At 46.5% G+C, this 20,254-nt stretch overlaps 1 protein-coding gene across 4 annotated transcripts in view; it reads right to left on the reverse strand.

Annotated features, from left to right (window-relative positions):
• Window positions 1-9,706: 9,706 nt before the first annotated feature.
• LOC140219872 (cytochrome P450 3A8-like) overlaps window positions 9,707-20,254 on the reverse strand; it is a 36,445-nt gene continuing 25,897 nt past the window's right edge. For 2 of the 4 annotated variants that reach the window (XM_072289911.1, XM_072289910.1), the window contains 3 exons: window positions 19,635-19,826; window positions 11,439-11,604; window positions 9,707-9,915 (listed from right to left, as the gene is read on the reverse strand). In XM_072289911.1, the coding sequence (XP_072146012.1) occupies window positions 9,835-9,915; window positions 11,439-11,604; window positions 19,635-19,826 (439 nt within the window). In that variant the 3' untranslated portion in view covers window positions 9,707-9,834. The remainder of the gene's footprint in view (window positions 9,916-11,438; window positions 11,605-19,634; window positions 19,827-20,254) is intronic. The other 2 variants (XM_072289913.1, XM_072289912.1) reach the window with 1 other exon arrangement.

Here is a 20,254-nt window from a genome sequence, read left to right on the forward strand (position 1 = left end):
AAGAAAGGTACAAATTGCATTAGTGGTACATCTATTGTGCTCTATAAATCGGAAACTAGATTGTTTGACCGCTGGGTTACGTAGATCTGTGAACAGCCAGCGCATGAGTGTATGTATATATATATTCTTGGGTCACTGCCCAAAATAAATCAGTTGGGAGTGCCGCCCGTGTTGTCTTTATATGTCTTCCTTTTGTGAGTGTTCAATTGCGACAAGAAACATGGCTATGTCCTCATTCGCCATTCAACGTGCACACGACACGCAGCTTGGAAAGCAAATTCTGAAACCTCCTACGTGTAAAAAAGCGCAAAGGCGAAAGTGCTGAAACATGGATGCCACACTTCGCGGTAAGAGAAAATATGCACAGAATTTCAGGCAAGGGAGCAACCTGAGCTCCTCTCTCAACATTACAGCACCCGAGGCAATGCGGTCCTCGCATTCTGTGTGCTGCAGTTTGCGGCGGCTATGAAAAATAAATTGTAGCGTCGCGAACCATATAGAGGACTGTCTGCTATCCCCAGTTCTAGTACGCTTCACTAGAACATCTGCAACACATTCCGTTCTCGTTGCTTGAAAAGTTGGGCTTTAAAAACAAGGAAGGAATGGCAATAAAATACGTAGGTACACGTTCGCCGTTTATAACATGAAAGCTCGCAAGGGGGTGGAAAAGAAAGAAAGCTAAAAACATTGTCTGCGCATGCTTTGGATACGATGGCGCCAACTCATCAAGCATGGAGCTTGAACACTTTCGACAGATATTGGTTCAGCCATGACGGTTACACTTCACAACATGTAATCGAAGACTGGCTAAAGCACGTGCTACTGCAGCTATATTTACAAGGCATGAATGGGCCACTTAAGAATTGGCGCTGATTTACTCTGGAGACAGCGGTCAGCGACCACTTGTGCTCATTTTGTCTCCAATTGAGGCAACCACCTGTATGTCCCAGATAAGAGCGCCTACAGCTAAAATAAAGTTCATAAAATACATCGGCATGACATTATACAAAGTTTATAGTACCTTGCTTTATACCTTGTCAGCTCTCCTTTTTTTCCCCTTCAGCCGCCCTTGCTTTGTCATAATAGTGGCTCATATCTTTTCTAAGTTAGAGTCTGCAACAAAACAACTATCGCCTTTTTCACTGCTTCCTACGCCAATAAAATATCTGGTGAACTTTATCATACTTCAATGACAGAAATAAAAAAAAAAAACTTTGTGGCCATTTTTACTTAGCGTAAAATAGAAAAATATTTGCCCCCCATATGTCTGCTTACGACACGTGTTGTCTATATTGTAACTGATGGAGTTTCAGGCCTAGATTGAATACAATACTTATTTATTCGGAACAATGCTCCTTGTCACGCTTATATTGACTGGACTAATATCCTTGCCAGACATGTGCACTGCTAAACGATTCAAACGCGATGATCCGTCTACATGGCGACTGGCGCATTTTTCGTCACTTGGTGACCGCTTGGGGGACGGGGGGATGCAGCCACAATGCGCCACAGAGGCTCTCACTTTCATGGTATACCGCAGTGCACCAGCTATGCGTCTCCAGCGACCACCGGTGGCCCACGAAGGGCCGGCAGCCATGTGCTTCGAATATCGCGTTTCAGTCACTGAACCCTGTACCATGCCTCTACTTCTTGAACAGGTTGTTACAGCCATTTCGGGAAAAATGTGTGCTATAAGCAGTGTTAAATAGCTTCAGCAAAGAGTTTCTTTGTCCAGACTTCCAAGTCAACACCATAAACCATACTGGGTTACCGAGAGGCGTTATGAAACATGCACGTTTTCATTTCTGCGAATAAATCTTTTGCAAGCATGGTGGTGGAGGAAGTTCCACAATGAGTCGTGAACGCCAAAGATAGGCGACCAAACTGACCAGACGATCCTGAAGATACCTTCTATATGAAGAATATTTCACGAGCACAGAGTACAGCGCCCACAGCCGCAAAGACTGTGCTGATATATATATATATATATATATATATATATATATATATATATATATATATATATATATATAAACTCAAATAAAATTTTGCTGGTTGACACTTTCTTTTGGCTGCCGAATGCGAGAAGGTGCTACAAATTCTCCATATACCTGCTTTTTTTTCAAATTCCTATTGTTTTAGTGCAATTACCTTTTCTTCCTAACAAAACTCAGTAACCAATTACATGCTAACTTCCTGAATTCCTAAAATACTTCCCGTTAAGCATTTGTGCCATGCGAATTGGGGCGTCCACTCATCATACCAACCTATCTTTTCTCACAGAGGTATTATGAAAATGATTTGAACAAGTGTGAGCACGAATAAGGCAGGTGAGCAAGGGTGTAGTCTTCTAGCTCGGTCTTTATGCGCTGAGCCACGCTTCCTAAAGGGGTGCCGAAAATAGCACTCCTTCCACTTCACGATCACTCTTCCTCTCTAGCCTGGTCGTCGGTTCGTAGTGTGCGGCTGGATGGATGGATGGATGGATGTGGATGGATGTCATGAGCGTCCCCTTTGGAACGCGGCGGTGGGTTCCGCCACCAAGCTCTCGCTATTATACTTCCTAATGTCCTGCCTAGGCTAAAAAAGAAAAAAAGAAAGAAATAAAAACAGTATGAACTCCCACAACCAAATTTTCTTATGCCCTATTGCGAACTTTGCTTTTGTACGTCTCCGTTTTTTTTGTCGTTTCTCTACTTTTCTTCCACCAATCTTTCAATCGCCTCTTATTAATCTCTATCGCGTACACGTTCACTTTTCCACTGCTCTCGTTGAACCCAATGACTTAAAGGAGGCCAGTGGTGCCTAAATGGACTGCTGGGCAGACATCTTCACGTTCTAATAAACATGCTCCATCATTTCCCTAGCTTTACCGCAGCAAGCGCATGCTTCTTCCTTCTTATATCTCGCTTCATAGGTGCGTGTTGTAAGGCACACCGTATATGAGCTCAATATATGATCCCGTGGGCTGAGCGGGCGTGCCCACGCCCTCTCTTGGAGCCCCCCCCCCCCTGCGGTGGCTATACTCACGCACAACTTTCTGTAGCTGGGAAGGGAAAGCCACGGGCGCGTGGCTGCTGCACAGGTGTTACCGCGCCAAGTAGTCCGGCAGCATTTGACAGTGCTTTTGGTTGCTCGGAATGGGCGCTGATTCCACGCAGCTCCACGTGTGACGGTTTCGCGTTTGTCCCAGACGCGGATCGGAAAAGTCGCAAAATTCAGCGGTGTGTTCTGTCTTGCTTAACTGTTGCTAATAAGAGGTTTATACTTTGCCTTTCCCAGCCTAAACTAACGTGGGCAAAAACGCGGGACTCTTTTCAGAAGCGCTTTCAATTGTGCGCGCTTTGTCTTCGAGATATCCGAGATAGAGATGGCTGGTGGCTTCCTGTGCGCTGTGTTCTAGCGCGCCTGTATCGTTGGAGGTCGCTAACCTCAAGTTTCGGAGATGCATTGAAGCCAGAGGCCGCACGAAGCGTTGGCTCGCCGCGGCTCGCGTTCTTCATCACGCCAGCGTTTTGACGGCGAGTATCCGCAGTCATCGAGTGCGATGTGCTCAAGCTTGCCTGTGCGATCGTAAGACTATGCCCGCTATGTTAGTAAGGAAGCAAATTTTTACTGTAATTTGTGTGGTAATAATTATCATCCCCCATTGTGACCCTTTTTCTTCCCCTCTTCCCCTTCCCTTAGGTAGAGTAGCAGGCCAGATGCTCCATTATCCGGCCGACCTCTCTACATTTTCCAATCATTAAAATACTTCTTCTTCTTGTGCGGTCGATAAAAATTTGACCATTACTTTAAGAAATCGAATAATTTAATTTCATTTCATTTATTTATTTCCACATGGTTGTGGCGGAAAAACAAGGGCAAAAAAGCTGCGGAAAAGCAGCTTGACTGACCCCAGGTTCCCTTTACAATGGCAGCAGCAGGGCAGGTGGGAAACGTTAAGGGGAAAAAAAGAGGAGAAAAAAAGAAAGAAGAGCAAGAACACTAAGGGCAAAAATCACTAAGTACAACGGTACACAGTCTAGATTGCAGGAACATATCAGGCAGATTTTTTCCGGAACAAATGAGCACATCGATATTGCATCTGGTGAGATCACTGAGTAAACTGGGCAGCCAGTGGCATAACATTTGCTGGCCATAATTAGTTCGAAGTTGAGGAACACACCAAGTCTCAGGAGCTCGAGTTGTGTAAGGGGTTTCTCGTTTTGTGAGATTAGCGAGAGAGCTGAGGGTGCCAATATTTTCCTCATATCTTCTGTAAGTTGACAACAAGCGCAGGTTTATTAGGGCAGGCAATTTAAGAGTTCTAAGCGCGCTGAAAAGAGTAGCGGAATGAAAATCACGAGGCTTATTACAAATGACACGAAGAAATTCTTCTGGATTACAAACAGCTTGTGAATATTAGTGGCTGAAGTTGCCCCCCATACGAGGCAGCAGTAATTTAGGTGACTGAAAAAAGTGAGTTATAAATCAGCAATTTCACGGATTGAGGCAGGTATCTAAAGGAATAGACAACACGCAATACTTCTGATAGTTTGCCGGTGAGGAAATCTACATGAGAGCGCCATGTCATATCATGATCAAAGTGCACACCCAGACATTTGATTGATTGGACAACTTCAATAGCACTGGAGTTAAGCCCAATATCTCCAGGTAGCACGACATTCATACTTCTTGGATGAAAGAGCAAGGCTTTGGTTTTTGCGGAGTTGATTGTGAGACCATTTTCAAGGGACCACTGGTGTACTTTGGAGAGCACACTGTTAGCACGTAAGACCAGGTCATCTAGAGATTTGGATGAAAAAAGAAGTGTGGTGTCATCGGCCTACATTGTGCCAGAATCAATGTTAATGAAGTCATTGACGAAAATATTGAACAAGAGAGGGCCCAAGATTCTTCCTTGTGGGACACCTACATGAACAGGAAGGACACTGGGTGATAGTCCATTTACATGCACAAATTGGTTTCTGTGATTCAAGTAAGTTTTAGTAAGCTGAGAGCAATGCCACGGATGCCATAATAAGTTCGTTTATGAACCAGAAGTTTATGATCAATAGAATCGAAGGCTTTAGATAGATTTATCTATCTAAATAGAATAGAATCGAAGGCTTTAGATTTGCTATTGCAATCAATGTTCCGCCTTTCAGGCGCAACCGGCTCTTTTTTTTCAGTCGTAAGAGTAAATAACGTCATTTTGGACACGTTGACAACACTGTTGTTTCAATGCCCTAGCTGTTAAAAAAAAAAGCAGTGTTATTTTGAAAGACCGAATTTTTGACGGCTGTATAGTTTATTAACCTTCTCAGCAGACAACATACTGCCCAATAAGTGAATCTTACAAGAAATCGACGAATGAATCAATCAGTCCGTGTCTACTACAGTGCTAAGGAATAGCCAAATCCTCATCTTTGCCTACGGTTTCGTTGGTTATGAATTTATATGATGTCAGATGGCCTCAAAACGTTGTACACGACATCGCTAATATTCTAATGGCAATAATCAGCGATATTACCGTAAGAGTTAGCTAAGAAATCAGCATAAAGGCGGCAGAATTTTTGTCTTGGAAGGGACAATGCGTTACATAAGAGTGACACCAAATTCATGATACTCACACGAGCGTACCGTCGTCTTCGCAAAGCACAGCAGATACCTGGTACAGTTAGCGTGCTACAGCGCAAACGTAGCTGATGCACCCAAATACTGTAAAACAATGCTTCACGTCGAGAGACGGTGAAGCCGGGTACGTGTAATGGCAGTACAGCTGGTGCCACTCTCTCGAGAGTCAATTTTTTGCGCACTTGTGGGAGCACATATGCAGGCTGGTTAAAGGATTCATACCCAGCGTCACGTCTGTATCCGCATTAAAAAGAAAATGTAGTGGGAGAAAACAACTTTAAAACGAATAGCCTTTTTTGTACTTCTTTTTACCCATTATTGTGGTGGTCGGACTTGCTGCGCCGACAAAGAGCACAACTGAATTCCGAGCACGTTTGTCGCTGAACACCAAACAATGTAGAGAGGGCGAGCACATGTCTTTGAAAAAAATATAATCAAGGAATGCAGTACGGTGCCTTCCTCTCGACTCCAGCATCTGGAAGTAGGGGAGATGGGACAGTGAGAAGTGGTGTGAAGGGTAGGCTGGGTTTTATATGTATTTCTCCAGCCCAGGCTTCGGACATGAAGCAAAATCAAAGTTTCCCCCTTTTTCTGTCCAGCCCCTCGACGAAGAGGAAGTCTACCAAGGGTGCAAACTATTATAGCTCAAAGACATGTTTTTTTCCGCAATTGTGCACAAACAAAAGGAAGACCCATAAAAACAACACGTCTTTATGTGTCTTCCTTTTGTGTGTGTTCAATTGCGGCGAAAAACATGTCTTTTAGCAAGCATGAACTAGGCCAACAAGCAGTTCTGTTGCAGCATATTATAGCTCTTTCAGATGGCCATGTTTTCGCGCAATAGGTGTGTTAGATGATGGTTCTATTAAACTGAGTGTCGTGCAGCGGTCGGGAAACGCGGTCCTCCTCATCTCCCACCACACCCTCCCCATGCGGCGGATGTGGGGGAGGGCTGCCGAGGTGGCAGAGAAGGATGGCAGGCATACCTTTCAGCCGACACTTGCGGCACTGCGACACACATCAAACGAACTAGCTCATCTATGGCATTACGCAAAGAATTACGGAATTACGCAAAAGAAACACCAAAAGCTACCCAAACATATACTGTGCAACAAGTACACACCTCCAACGAAGAGCTTTCTAGTAGATTTCGGCTATACCATTTCATTCACAATCATCGTCTATAGTTCCTGAACAATTTGTTACAAGCAAGTGAGGGCTAGGCTATTACTTAGAGAAAAGGCGTCTACTGTAGTTGACGGGTACCATGCTTTATGACTCCAATGTCGCGTCACTATTTTTTACTTCGCTGCATTTTATTACCTTATAAAGACGCCATTAGCATTATTGTGGAATGAGGGTGATGAAGGAGAAATGAAATACATTAGCAATACATATGTTCAAGGTAAAGTGTGAATGGAAACCACTTTCGGAAATCTGGACGAGTTGTGATTGACGTTGCGCGTTGCCGAATGTAGATCGAGACTTTTTCTGTTCGCGACAAACAGAATACGGAGCACAGAAAGTAGAGTGCGCGAAGGTTGCCGAGCATCCTGTTTTGAAATGCCGGAACACGGCACTGTGGTATGTGTCATGGAGAGACAATCAATGCTGTTATCTAGAAGAAGAAAGACACCAAAGGTTGAGACTGTGTTCACACGATTTGTGAAAAAGGAGTGCCAAACGAAGAATGGGCTTTTACTATTAAAATGCTGACGTGATGAGCGTATAAGAATAAAATCTAGCTCTTATAGCATGGTTCCGACGTTACTCAATTGTGTTAATGAAATATGTTTAAAGCAGGTCCCAAATAGCACAAGCTCATTTCAGTTTTGGAGTCACGAATGATTTATACGTGAGCAATGCTATGCGCAGCAGGCCATGAGATATATGAATGACCACCACGCCGGGTGTTGCAAAATAAACAGCAGCTTTAATATTTCTTTTATAATGGCAGACAGCAAAAAAATAATTTGGCCGTAGATAAACGGCTTCCTTTTCCTAGGTTGGCACGCTGATGACGTTAGTATGAAGTCGAGCCTAGAAGGCAATGTACGTTTTATCACGGTCCGCCCGGGTTCGTGAACGAGGGGGGACGAACGATGACTCACCGCCGAGCAGCTGTGCTCGTCAGTATTTGTTGGGTGCGGTGCCCAATGTTGCCTACCGAGCATGGCAGGCCACCGAGCCTGGCAGGCCAAAGAAGATTATGCCCGAGGGGGCGTCACATGCTTGTTACACGTTTGTTGATCAACTTGAAGGGGCAGCACAATATGACGAAGACTAAAGGAAGGAATACAGAGGACTCTGTCCTGTGTGTTCCTGCCTTCTGTATTCGTCATATTGCGCTGCCCCTTCAAGATGTTCAACCAGTACCAATACGCCCAAATGTCGATCCTTCTACGTTCGCGATATCAGTAAAATCGACGGAACCAACCCCACGGTGGCTATCGACTGTAATGCGTTTAGCATTGTACCAATGCAGCGACACCAAAAGAAATGATGGGGCTTTATGTGCCAAAGCACGATCTGATTATCAGCCACGCCGCAGTGAGTAGATACGGAAGAACTTCGGCCACCTGTGGTTTTTTAATGTACACCAAAATCTAAGTACAAGGGTGCTTTTCGCATTTCGCCGCCACCGAAATGCGGCCACCGTAGCCGGGGTTTGACCCGCGACCTCGTGCTTAGGAGCTCAACACCATAACCACTAAGCAACCACTGCGGGTATGCAGCGACACAACGTATTGCAATCGTCGTAACGCCTTATGTGTGAGGCGTTTACTGAAGCGGGATTCGTGCGACCGCTTAGACATGCCCATATTGGGGCCTCTATCTCTTGCGCCTCTTTCTGAGCACGCTGCGCCATCTGGTGGCGCTGCCTAGAAGTAAGTTCGTCGCCTCCGAGACCCGAAGCGTGGCGCAGCGGTGCCTGCGAACGGTGAGAACTGTTCCCTCACTTGCCGCACACCTTGTGGCATGTACTCAGTGATCCAAGTTAGCGAGATGTTGTTTGAAGAGCTGCAAAAATCCAGTGCATTCATAGCGCAGCTCGTTAAATAGTTGGCGTGAAATACATTCGTTGAAAAGCGGAAAATAGCCAGCACTATTGCGGAGAAGCCTGCTTAAGCGTCCTCGGTTTGCTGTCCTTGAGAAACCCTTGTGGCGTGGGCTTGACTCCACCGCGCATCGAAAAATTTTAAGGAATGTTTTGTGTCATTATACAGCAACCCATTCCCAGTGGCAATTATCTAGTTACCCAGTTCCCATGAAAGACGTTCGCTGAAGAGCCGCACCCACTTCCTGACACATACCCAGTGACCGAAGTTGGCATCTAAGAGGTTCATTTAGGACCAGCACAGACCTAGTCGCACATAACCAGTGCTGCAAGTCGGCGTCAAAGAGCAGTGGTATCTACACTAATTGAACTTACACTACACTACACTAATTGAACGTACCTACAGTACCTACAGTACTGTAGGTAGGTACTGTAGGTACTGTAGGTACAGTACAGTACAGTACCTACACTAATTGAACAGTGGTACCTACACAGTCCCGCATCTACAGTTAACCATATCCGCCTGAACGAGGTTCGCTGAAGAGCGTCACACATTTACACACTGCCACATATTCAGTCACCCAAGTTGGTCCGATGGTTGTTTTCGAACCCTGTTACCTCAACACAGCAGCCCGATGCACCAACCATTTCACAAAGAAAGACCCAGTGACCCAAATGCTAGGAAAAACGATTACATATAAACATATATAGACACAGATACAAACAGATACATAGATGGATAATCCCCTAAAAGTCCCGTTAAGTACCCCGAGACTGCTGAAACAATAAAATTCAATTGTTCGTAGTTACTACGGCACTGGATTCATGGATGCAGCACCAGGACAATTTTCAACGATAAAATTATGTGACTGCAGCAACAGAATTCTGTCCTTTTCAATTTCATAGTTATACTGTTATGGACCAACTCCCCTAGTTTCTCTGATGTTTTGTATCCGGCCGGTGACCACCGCCCGAACTCCGAAGTAATTTGCGAGAAGTTTATGAATAAATACATATTATCGCTATGAATTCAAGAAAAAAATTAAACGGCCAGTTTATTTTTGATAAATTGAGTAATGTTTTATAGAGCGCCTGACTCTTCTAAAATAATTTCTGTCGAACACTGTTGATCCCTTCAAAAATGCAAGTTCTAAGCTTCACACTTTTTCGACCTTGAGCCAAATGCCATCCGGGGGGTACGCAAAGATGAAAGTAGATTCAAGCTTCAACTCTTTCTCCTGCAATAAAAAACAATGGTTGTATTACTGCACAAATTTTAGTTGCAGCTGCAATATGCATAATGTAACTAAAGATAGGCAATGCTGCTTCTACAGAAATGTCAACACTTTTGCAAGTTTTGGCATATTGAATTTATTACAAAAATTTCGAAAAAGCTGGAGATGAAGACATCAACAGGTGGTCGGCCAAAAAAGCTTAATAAATTCAATATTTCGGTAATGTGGTGCCAAAAGCAGGGCATGAATTACACGCCAACGAGAAAGTGAGGGACTCCCGAATATTTTCGACCAGCTGGGATTCTGTTACTAACACTTAAATCTAAGTATGCGAGCGTTCTTGTACTTCGTACCCATCGAAATGCGGCTGCCACGGCGGGAAGCGAACCCACAACCTCCAGCTCAACGGCACAGTATTATATCCGCTGGACTACCCGGCGGATAGGGGTCGATGAAGCAATGCCTTTGTAGACAACGCTTCTTTGGGAGCGTCCTGACGAAGAGAAGTTCTTTTGCCGAAACGTTGGCTCCTGCCACATACCTTCCTCTAACACCTGATACACTTAAGTATGATAATAGGGCAATGTAGACCGTAAACTTTACGACAATGTTGTCAGATGCAGTGCCTATAAATTTTGATTCATGAACTGGCGTTCTTACAATGCAGATTGGGGAAGTTCTCGCTAACAAGAAGCACATCCCCAGAATTAAACGCATATGACGGCGTAAGGCCTTCCCATGCTTTGTGTGTTGGGTTTTATAGCAGGAGTTCACGTTATACAGATGTGTTAACTAGACAAAACATATTCTAGACATGGGGGCAAAAAATTAAATTATGGGGTTTTACGCGACAACACCACGATCTGATTACGAGGCACGCCGTAGTGCCGGACTCGGGAAATTTGGACAACATGGGGGTTTTTAACCTGCACCTAAATCTAAGTGCACAGGTGTTTTCGCATTTCGCCCCAATCGAAATGCGGCCGCCGTGGCTGGGATTCCACCCCGCGACCTGGTGCTTAGCAGCCCCACACCATAGACACTAAGCCACCATGGCGGGTTAGACATGTGTGCAAAATTTATACGTATGAAGTGTCACTTATGAGTGGATATATTTCAATCCTTGTTGTAGGAATCAAAAAAGTAGTTGCGGTTTCTATGGGAAATTGCATATAATAGAGAAATTGCATCGCATTGTATCTATGGAAAATTGCATTTGATTTAGGAACTCGCTGCCTCATTATGGGAATTTGTAAAATTTTTAGTAACGAGAACAACTTTTTCAGAGCTAAGCGTATAGGAAGGGGTTCGTCCGGCTCACGCTTCCTATGTTGGGCGTCATACTCCCGAGTTGAAGTTAACAAAGATGAATACAGATGAATAATATATTCATTCAATGAAGACAGTATTCATACCTCACGCTTATCAGTTCTGAGTGAATAAATCTAAATTCTTTCCTTTGGAAGCGAAGCAAGCAGTACCTTCTATGGCAAACTGCACCGCATAATTGCTGAGGAAGCGCCCACCTTAATGTGACGGTCGTCCAGAACAAGCTTGTACTTTGCCATTAGTTTGGCCATGGTTAGTTTCATCTCGAGCTGAGCGAAGCGCATTCCGACGCAGTTCCGAGGACCTTGGCCAAAGGGCTGGTACACGGTGGGATCTATCTGACCTTTGTTTTCAGGACTGAACCTGGAAAGAATTGGAGGCAAGGTGCACAAATGAAACGTGAAAACTGCACTATCATGGTGCCGTTCACACAGACGTCATGTTAGTTATTTACTTAACCATCATATATTTATTCTCACAACACCCTTCCAAGTAGCAGTGACTAATTGAACGGTATGAAGCAGACAAGGTACAATTATGTGTCACTCAATTGGCAAGTCATTCAGTTTGATTCCCAAAACCATAAGTGCATCCCATGTTCTTGAATTTCTTGCTGTTGCATTTCGTGAGTTGCGTGAGGCGGCGTCGACAACCTAATCCAAAGCATTAGCGGTCAAATCGTGTCTAATCATTAGGTAGTTGAGGGTATCGGTGAATTCAGTTTTCAATGGTTATTATTCGAATTGAAAAGGTCGGAGTGTAATGCTCGTGGTACAGATGGAGTTTAGTATTAGTTGTGTGCACTTGATTCCGGTCGAGAAGCACGTGAAGTAATGAAAGTTCTTAGCATTTAATAACCATGAGTATACTGCAGTGATGTTATGTAACCCGCCCCGAGTTAGTGAAACGCTTTTCAAGAGCACACAAACTTAGATAGATCAGGACCGGTATTCACAAAGATGTTCTTGCACTGAAAGTGTTTGTAAGAGAAGATACCAGCCGATTCTGGCACCGGGCATATTATTAGCGAGTTCGACCTATTAGTGGGAAACAGTTCTTACGAGGAACTTAAGCTCAGGGGAGCTGAGCTTTCAAACCGACATGAAAATTTTAACAAAATTGGTAGGAGACTTTGTCTTGTTGCCATTTAAGCGGTTTTGGATTACCCTACCACAAATAGAAAAAAAAAGTAAGGTATGCGTGTCCCAGTAAACAAATTAGAGCGTCAAATTAGGAAAACTAGCATTTTAACTATTATAAGTTTGGATAACTATTTTAATAACACACACACAAATTAAGCGAATTTCCATTCCGCACTGATATTTTCAAATACTCTTTTTTTCCAAGGGCGACACGCGAATGGAATAATCTTAGCCCAAGTATCACTGACAGCTCATCCTTAGATACGTTTGGTACCCTGATTGCGGATCAACTATACGCATTGCAGCAATAATTCTTCACATTATTTACGTAGTTCCTTGTTGCCTTGTTATTTTAACGGTGTTTGTGCTTGACTATAGTTACGGCAATGATGCATTACATTTCTTTTCTTGTTGGCATTATTGTAACCTTGATAGTTGCGTGACTGTTATTACCTCAATACTGACCTTGTAACTGGTTTCTGTAACTGCAATTATCTTTGTCATAACCTCTCCGTTCTATTTATTCTCTTGTATAATCACGTAATCAAATTGTTATATGCCCAAGTTTTTTATTGTATAAGATTTAGTAAGTAACACCTTATACCATGTTCCTATGTATAACATACAGCCCTTCCTGTTACAATCCCTGATGGGATTCACAGTATCAATAAATGAAATGAAATGAAATATAATATGGACTCCCTATATTTGAGGGTAGGTGCAGCTGCTTGCGAAGTTATGCCTTCTTCTACAGAAACCGCATCACATGAAAGCTGAGTTTCTGTTTCTTTTTGGCTGTTAAGGTTATTCAGAAACCTACAGTCATATCTCGATAGATGCAATTTAAAATTAAAGGTGTCCACACTCTTGTTTATCATAAATTTTCAGCCTAGAAACTACGTTCTAAAGAGTTTTTGCCTTTGTAGTTTCGAAACCATAGTTTCTAATAATCAAGTCAAAGATATCAAAACATGCCAAATGCATGCAACTGCCAGGTAACGAAGCTGATTTCCTTATCCTCTACACGTAGGTAATAGCCAATCTTGGCGAGAAGCTTCTTTATATGCTTAAAAATCCCAAACAAATAAACTTAGAAATGCGCATTTCTGTCGAAAGGCGTGGTTTGAGCCCCGCATCCCCCCTGTAGAAGGAAAATATTTTTGTGAATCCAGCTCAATTGACCCCATCCAGGAGACGCATTCTGAACGTATTTCTGTTTTAAGTTTAAATTTGCTGGCCGATTTCGGAAATGCAATCAGTCGCAGTGTCAGACGAAAGTGATCGATTGCGACAGCGGATTATTAAACTATACGAAGTAAACCCAGCAATTTCATCAGCCGCTAAATTTTGGTGTGCGCAATCGCTTACTAACTAAATTAACAAGCATGGCGTCACACACGCACCGGCAAACAAGAACAGGGGAGGCATTCTGTAAGAGTTCCACCTGGTGAGTGAGTGAGGAAACTTTGTTGTGAACGCCTGCAGAACGGTTAGCCTTCCCCTGTTAGGGAGGCGTTACCGTGACGCGGCCATGACGTCTTCACGGCGTGTGGCGCCTCTACTTCGGCCGCGGCCGCACTATTCCCTTTGGTCGACCGCGCCTGCCCCTCTGTTGGGGTGGCAGCCTCCCTCCGGTTTCGCTCGGTCGTTGCCTTTCGAGGGCCGCCGAGATCTGCTGGACGGCCTGGGTTTGGACATCTTGGTCATAGCATCTCGTTGCGGCCTCGAGCCGCGGCGGGATCGTTGTTATTGTTGCAGCTTCATGCGGATTCTTGGCACAGTCCCAAAGGATGTGAGCTGCAGTGGCTCTTTCCTTTCGGCACACACAACACAGATCACTTTCATAAACACTTGGATACACGTGCCTCATCAGCACCGGGGTGAATAATGACCCCGTTTGAAGTTGTCGATATAAAACCGCCTCCTTACGGGTCAAGCCCGGATGAGGTGGCGGCATAGTCCTTCGCTCTAGTCGGTACCATTTCACAATTTCGTTATAGGAAGTCATTTTGTCCTTGGTTTCCCACCACCACGACGGGTCGGCTGTAGTAGCAGCGGCACGGTTGGTTAGTCCTCGCGCCGCCGCGTTCACCGTCTCGTTGTGGTTAGCGTTGCCGCGATCCGACACATCACTGCCCATGTGGGCCGGAAACCACTTTATCACCACACACCGACTTTCACTCGCGAGATCGACCACACGCAACACACGCGCGGCTTCACCACACACCCTGGCTCTGGCGTAATTTTTCACTGCCGTCCTAGAATCACAGAGCACAGTCGTGCACTCGGGGTCGGCGATGGCCAAAGCAATGGCCACCTCCTCGGCTTGATGCGCGCCTCGAGTCCGCACACTCGCAGCTGTTCTCGTTGCACCGGTCGATGCTCCGACGACTGCAGCGGCGAATGCCTTTCTGTCATGTGGATACTCTGCCGCGTCCACAAACACGGCACCCCTGTCTTTGGCATGGAGATCGATGAGCGCCTTGGCCCTCGCCGCCCGCCGCTCTTTGTGGAACTCAGGGTTCATATTCCTTGGCACCGGACATACCCGTAGCCTTCTACTAATTGCGTCCGGTACAGGCACCTCTGTATTTTCGGGTCCCATTTCCTTTGGTCCCAGGCCTAGGTCACGCAGCACTTGTCTGCCCGTTCTTGTTTCTGATAGCCGCGCGAGCTGAGCGGTCCTCTGCGCCTCGGCGATTTCCTCCAGGGTGTTATGTACTCCCAAGGCCAGGAACTTGTCGGTGCTTGTGCAGTCGAGAAGTCCGAGTGCAGCTTTGTACGCTTTGCGTATGAGCGCATTGATCTTATTTCGTTCGCACTGCCTCCAGTTGTGGAAAGCAGCAACGTATGTAATGTGGCTTATAGCGAAGGATTCCACTAGCCGGGTGAGGCTTTCTTCCTTCATGCCTGCTGTTCTGTGCGACACCCTCTTAATGAGGCGGATGGCCGTGGTGACTTTGGCCGCCAGACGGTTGACCGTCTCGCCGTTGACTCGTTTGCGCTCAATCAGCATCCCCAGCACTCGGATCTTCTCGACAACCGGGATCATGTGACCACCACTCGTCCTGATCTTTATTGTGTCTTGCTCTCTCGCAGGTTCGTTGCCTTTCGTCTTCCTAGCTGTCCTTTTCGGAGGAATCACCGACAGCTCAGACTTGCTTGGGGAGCAGACGAGCCCAGACCCGTCCAGCTGCTCCTCGATAGCGTCAACCGCCTCTTGCAATGTATCCTCGATGTGTCCGTCGCTTCCTCCTGGGACCCAGAGCGTTATGTCGTCGGCATAGATGGTGTGTCGGACCCGCGCCACTCGTGAGAGGCGCTCGGCCACCCCTATCATTACAAGGTTGAAAAGCAATGGCGAGATGACTGAGCCCTGGGGGGTCCCGACACTGCCGAGCTTCTTCTTTTGGAGCCGCAGGTCACCGGCGATGATTTCGGTAGTCCGCTCCGTCAAAAAATCCTTGATGTACGCATAAGTTCTCTTGCCCATGTTTAGCCGTGACACCTGGGCGAGAATCGCTGAGTGTCTCACTTTGTCAAAAGCACTCAGCAGGTCCAAACCCAAGATGGCTCGCTTGTCTTTCGTGTTGGTAATGTCATCGAGGATTTCATTTTTCAGTTGTATCATGGCGTCCTGAGTTCCGAGCTTGTTTCGGAACCCGATGACGGTGTTTGGGTAGAGCCCCGAATCTTCCAGGTACCTCTGCCACCTGTTCATGAGTACATGCTCCAACGCTTTGCCCACACAGGACGTAAGCGAGATCGGCCGGAGGTTCTCAATGTTGGGTGGCTTGCCCGGCTTGGGAATCAAGATGGTCTTGGCTGCTTTCCACTGCCGGGGTAATGATCCGGCTCGCCAGCAAGTGTTGAAGTATGCCGTGAGGTTCTCGATGGCCCCTTCGTTAAGATTTTTTAGCGCTCTGTTCGTAACGCGGTCGGGACCAGCGGCGGAGTTGCTGTTGAGATCGTGCAGGGCAACCCTTACTTCCCATACTTCAATGTCTCGATCTAGCCACTCGTTTGCTTCGCCTAGGTAGTCCGGGTGCGTCTCTGTGGGAGTGACCGGGAGGTACTTGTCGTCGAGGCGTTTCTTCACTTCGTCTTCCCCGTGCTTGGTCAGCGCCCTGTGGATGATCTTGGCCAAGTTGTGGTGCTGGTGAGACTTGGTCGTGGTCGCATCCAAAAGATGCCTCAGCATGCTCCACGTCTTGCCGCAGTGCATCTGGCCGTCCGCTGCGTTACAAACCTCATTCCATTGCTGTGTGCATAGCACTCGGCTGTGGGACTCGATCTCGCGGTTGAGTTCGGCGACCTTCTTGCGTAGCTTTCTGTTTGTCTTCTGCGTCTTCCACCTTGACAGGATGGACTGCTTGGCTGCGATGAGGTGGGCGAGGCGGCTGTCGACCCTGTGGACACGCTCGTCCGTCTCGACTTCCTTGGTGGCCTTTTCTACCTTGTTTACAATCTCGGTGGGCCACTGCTCAATGTCCGTAATTTCGGTTTGCTCCTCGGGTAACAATCTTCGAAACGCGTCCCAGTCAGTAAATCTATGTTTCCGAAGGCTTCTGCCAACTGCGTCGTTACCACCGAGCGGGACAACGACCTCCACAATGTAATGGTCACTTCCCAATTCGTGGCCCGTGTTGCGCCATTCGAAGTCCTCCATACCACCGCCATTACTCCTGACGAAAGTGAGATCGGGCGTTGTGTCTCGGGTGATCGAGTTGCCGATTCTTGTAGGGTATGCTGGGTCGGTCATTAGATTTAGTCCCAAGTCGGTAGCATCTTGCATTAGGTCCCTGCCCTTTGCCAATGTTTTGGGGTAACCCCAGGCTTGATTCGGCGCGTTGAAGTCCCCGCAGATTACCAGCCTGTTGTCGGGCCCCGCGACTTTGCACGCTTTGTGTAACAGTGCTTTGAATTTCTGCTTTCCGTGTGACGGGCTACTGTACACGTTTACCAGAAAAGTGCTTTCCTTCTGCTTTTTCCCGGTAACCACCTCTACCATGGTGTGCTCGATTGGGCTTTTGCTCAATAACTCGTGCTCGACGTACGTGAGGCCTTTTCTCACCAAGGTGCAAACTCCCCTGCCGTTACTGCCGGCCGCGGTCCGGAAGCTTGGTGGGCTGGCGTGGGGCCGGTAACCTGAGAGCTTTACTTCCTCAATGAGGGTCTCTTGCAACATGATAATATCTGGCTTTCTTGATGCTTGTTCTAAGTGTTGCTGAAGTACAGCCTTTTTTCCAGCAAAACCGTTGCAATTCCAATGCCAGACCAGGAGGCCTTTCACTGCTGTTGTGGTTGCGGTGGTTGATGTCCTATCCATGTTTGCTGAAAGTTAGCCATTTGCGTTGCCAAATTCTGTGCTGTCGTAGTAAATTGCTGGCACGTCTGTTCAATTGCTATGAAACGGTCGGTGATTGTCTTGGTGAATGTCGTGCGAATATACTCTTCAAAGTGGGTGAGCCTGTCTTCAAGGTTGTCTACCCTATCGCAGAGTCTCCGCTCTTTGAGATATTCAATTGCTCTTCTCTTGGGTGCCGGACCCGCCGAGGCCGCGTTCTCTGTCCTCGGGTTCACCGCTACTTCTGGTTCATCCTCGGTCATTGCCATCTGCTGTGGTTGTGGCGATAAAGGCTGTGCCTGCTGCTCCTGTAGCTGGACCGTCATCATTCTCTTGATCTCTGCCATTTCCTTGCTGAGCTTATTGACTGTCGCCTCGTTTGCTTCTCTTAGCGCCTTCATTGCCTCACTTTCGTCTTTAAATTTCCCTCCATCACCTCGAAATGGCGGTGACTGCTGCTGCTGTCGCTGCTGCTGCTGCTGTTGCTGCTGCTCTTTCTTGGCTACCCCCGACTTTACTACGTCTGCCCAGGCTACTCTGTCTTTGGATTGGGATCGGCGGTGGCGGCTCATGCTTCTGTTTCGACTTTCGCTGTTGTTCCCGCGTGAGCGTGACTCATGGCGACCAGCTGTGCCGCTCGCTCCTGCTGACGTCATCAACGGTGGAAACTCTCCGGATGCTAGTTGTTGCTGTACGCGCTGTTCCGCCATCTTGCGCTCCCACTGCCTTTTCGTTACTACGTAGGGAGTTTTGTATTTGTTCTTGCATTCTCTATCGGCCGTTGGGTGTTGTCCCCCACATAGTTTGCATTTAGGCTTACACTCGTGGCCATCGACAGGGTTATTGGCCCCACAGTCGAAGCACACTTTCATATTGGGGTTAGGACAAACGTCTCTTCTGTGGCCTATTTTGCCGCACTGTTTGCAGACATCGAAATGCTTGCGGTACAGGCTGCACCTCGTTAACACAGGGCCATAACATACATAATTTGGAACCTTTTGGCCTTCAAAAACTACAATTACGGTAGTCGTATTGCCAATTCTTTGCGCCCCTCTTGCTAATGGATTTCTTGAGCTAACAACGTTCCGGTCAATCTCCGCCGGAGTATCTTCAATGGGTATCTTCCACCTGGTGGAAATTTTCATCTCGGCTGCTGTTGAAGTTCTGGTTGGCTGGGCAGGGCTGCGTATCCATGGCAGCGAGGAGGTGCAGCAGTCAGCCGACGAAATGCAGCAGACGAAATGGACATGTCCACTATAGGTGGACTCTTACAGACTACCTTCCCAGAGATCACTCGATGACCGTAGACGCTGGCTGTCAGAACACTGGCGTGGTGAAAAGCAGCAGCAGCAGCGAGCGAACGCTTCCTGCTGCCTCTAGCTTCAACGCGTCTTGGAAACGCACACGAAGCTACACACCATTCCGGATCGCGCACGTTTTGTACACGCCGCCGACTACCACAAAACTAAAAAATGATAATGTATAGATAAATAAATAAATGGCACACGCAGCTGCGCTTAGTCGCGCAATTAACGCTCAGCGACGTCCGGGCTAGAATTTAGAACGCGCTCTTACCTACCTTTCGCGTACAAAACTGGGCAATCCAAATGCCGGCGCACCTCAACACGACAGTTCACGGCTCACCCTCTCACGCTTGTTTTCGCACCTTAAGCATGGGGCACCACGGGGAGCGGTAGGATCTTGTCGCACTTGGATATCATACAGGAGAGCACTGTGACCGCCATGGCGGATGTTCGCCTGCAGTGTCCCCATAAATTCTATCGTAGTATTATGCCAAACATCATGGTTGCCTGCCATCTGCTCTTACGAAGAGCTCTAGTGCAAGAAGGCTTTGCGAATATGGGCTCAGGTGATTAGTATGGTACGAAAAAAAAAATAATAACCTTTCGGGATCGAAATTTTCAGGCGTCTTCCAGAAGGCTGGGTCATGACTCAAGTGATGGTTGGGAATAATGACGCTGGTACCAGCAGGTATAGTGATGCCATTGTGGACGTAGTCCCTAGCGCACCTTCTTGTCGTGAAGCTGCCGAGCAGAGAGAGAGAAAACTTGCGTGATGCGTTCAGCTTCACGAAACTGAAAGTGTCAACAACTTTAATCACGCGCATGTACTATCACAAACGATCACATTACATATGATCAACCATTTGATATAGCAAGAGCCTTCAAAGATGTTTTTTTTCCGGACAAACCAGTTATCAGTAGCGGTCCTTTGTCACTAAATCGTGTGCCGCATTCATTTTTTATTTACCCTAACTCCCCGTGAGGTTCTTGATGTCATTCGCACGCTGAAAGTAACCAGTGCCGGTCTTGATAATATTCATCCTAGTAACATTACGCTAGTTTCTCATCTCACAAAGTATGTTTAATGTTTTATTATCAATTTAATATTCAGGACCGGCATTTTTCCATCTGAGCTGAAGCGAGCAACGGCAATTCCAGTTTTTAAGAGAGGTGATCGTTCTTTAGTGACATATTTCACCCCAATATGTAGACTGCCATTT

Source organism: Dermacentor andersoni, chromosome 8 (assembly GCF_023375885.2).
Source record: "Dermacentor andersoni chromosome 8, qqDerAnde1_hic_scaffold, whole genome shotgun sequence".
Classification (NCBI taxonomy): Eukaryota; Metazoa; Arthropoda; class Arachnida; order Ixodida; family Ixodidae; genus Dermacentor; species Dermacentor andersoni.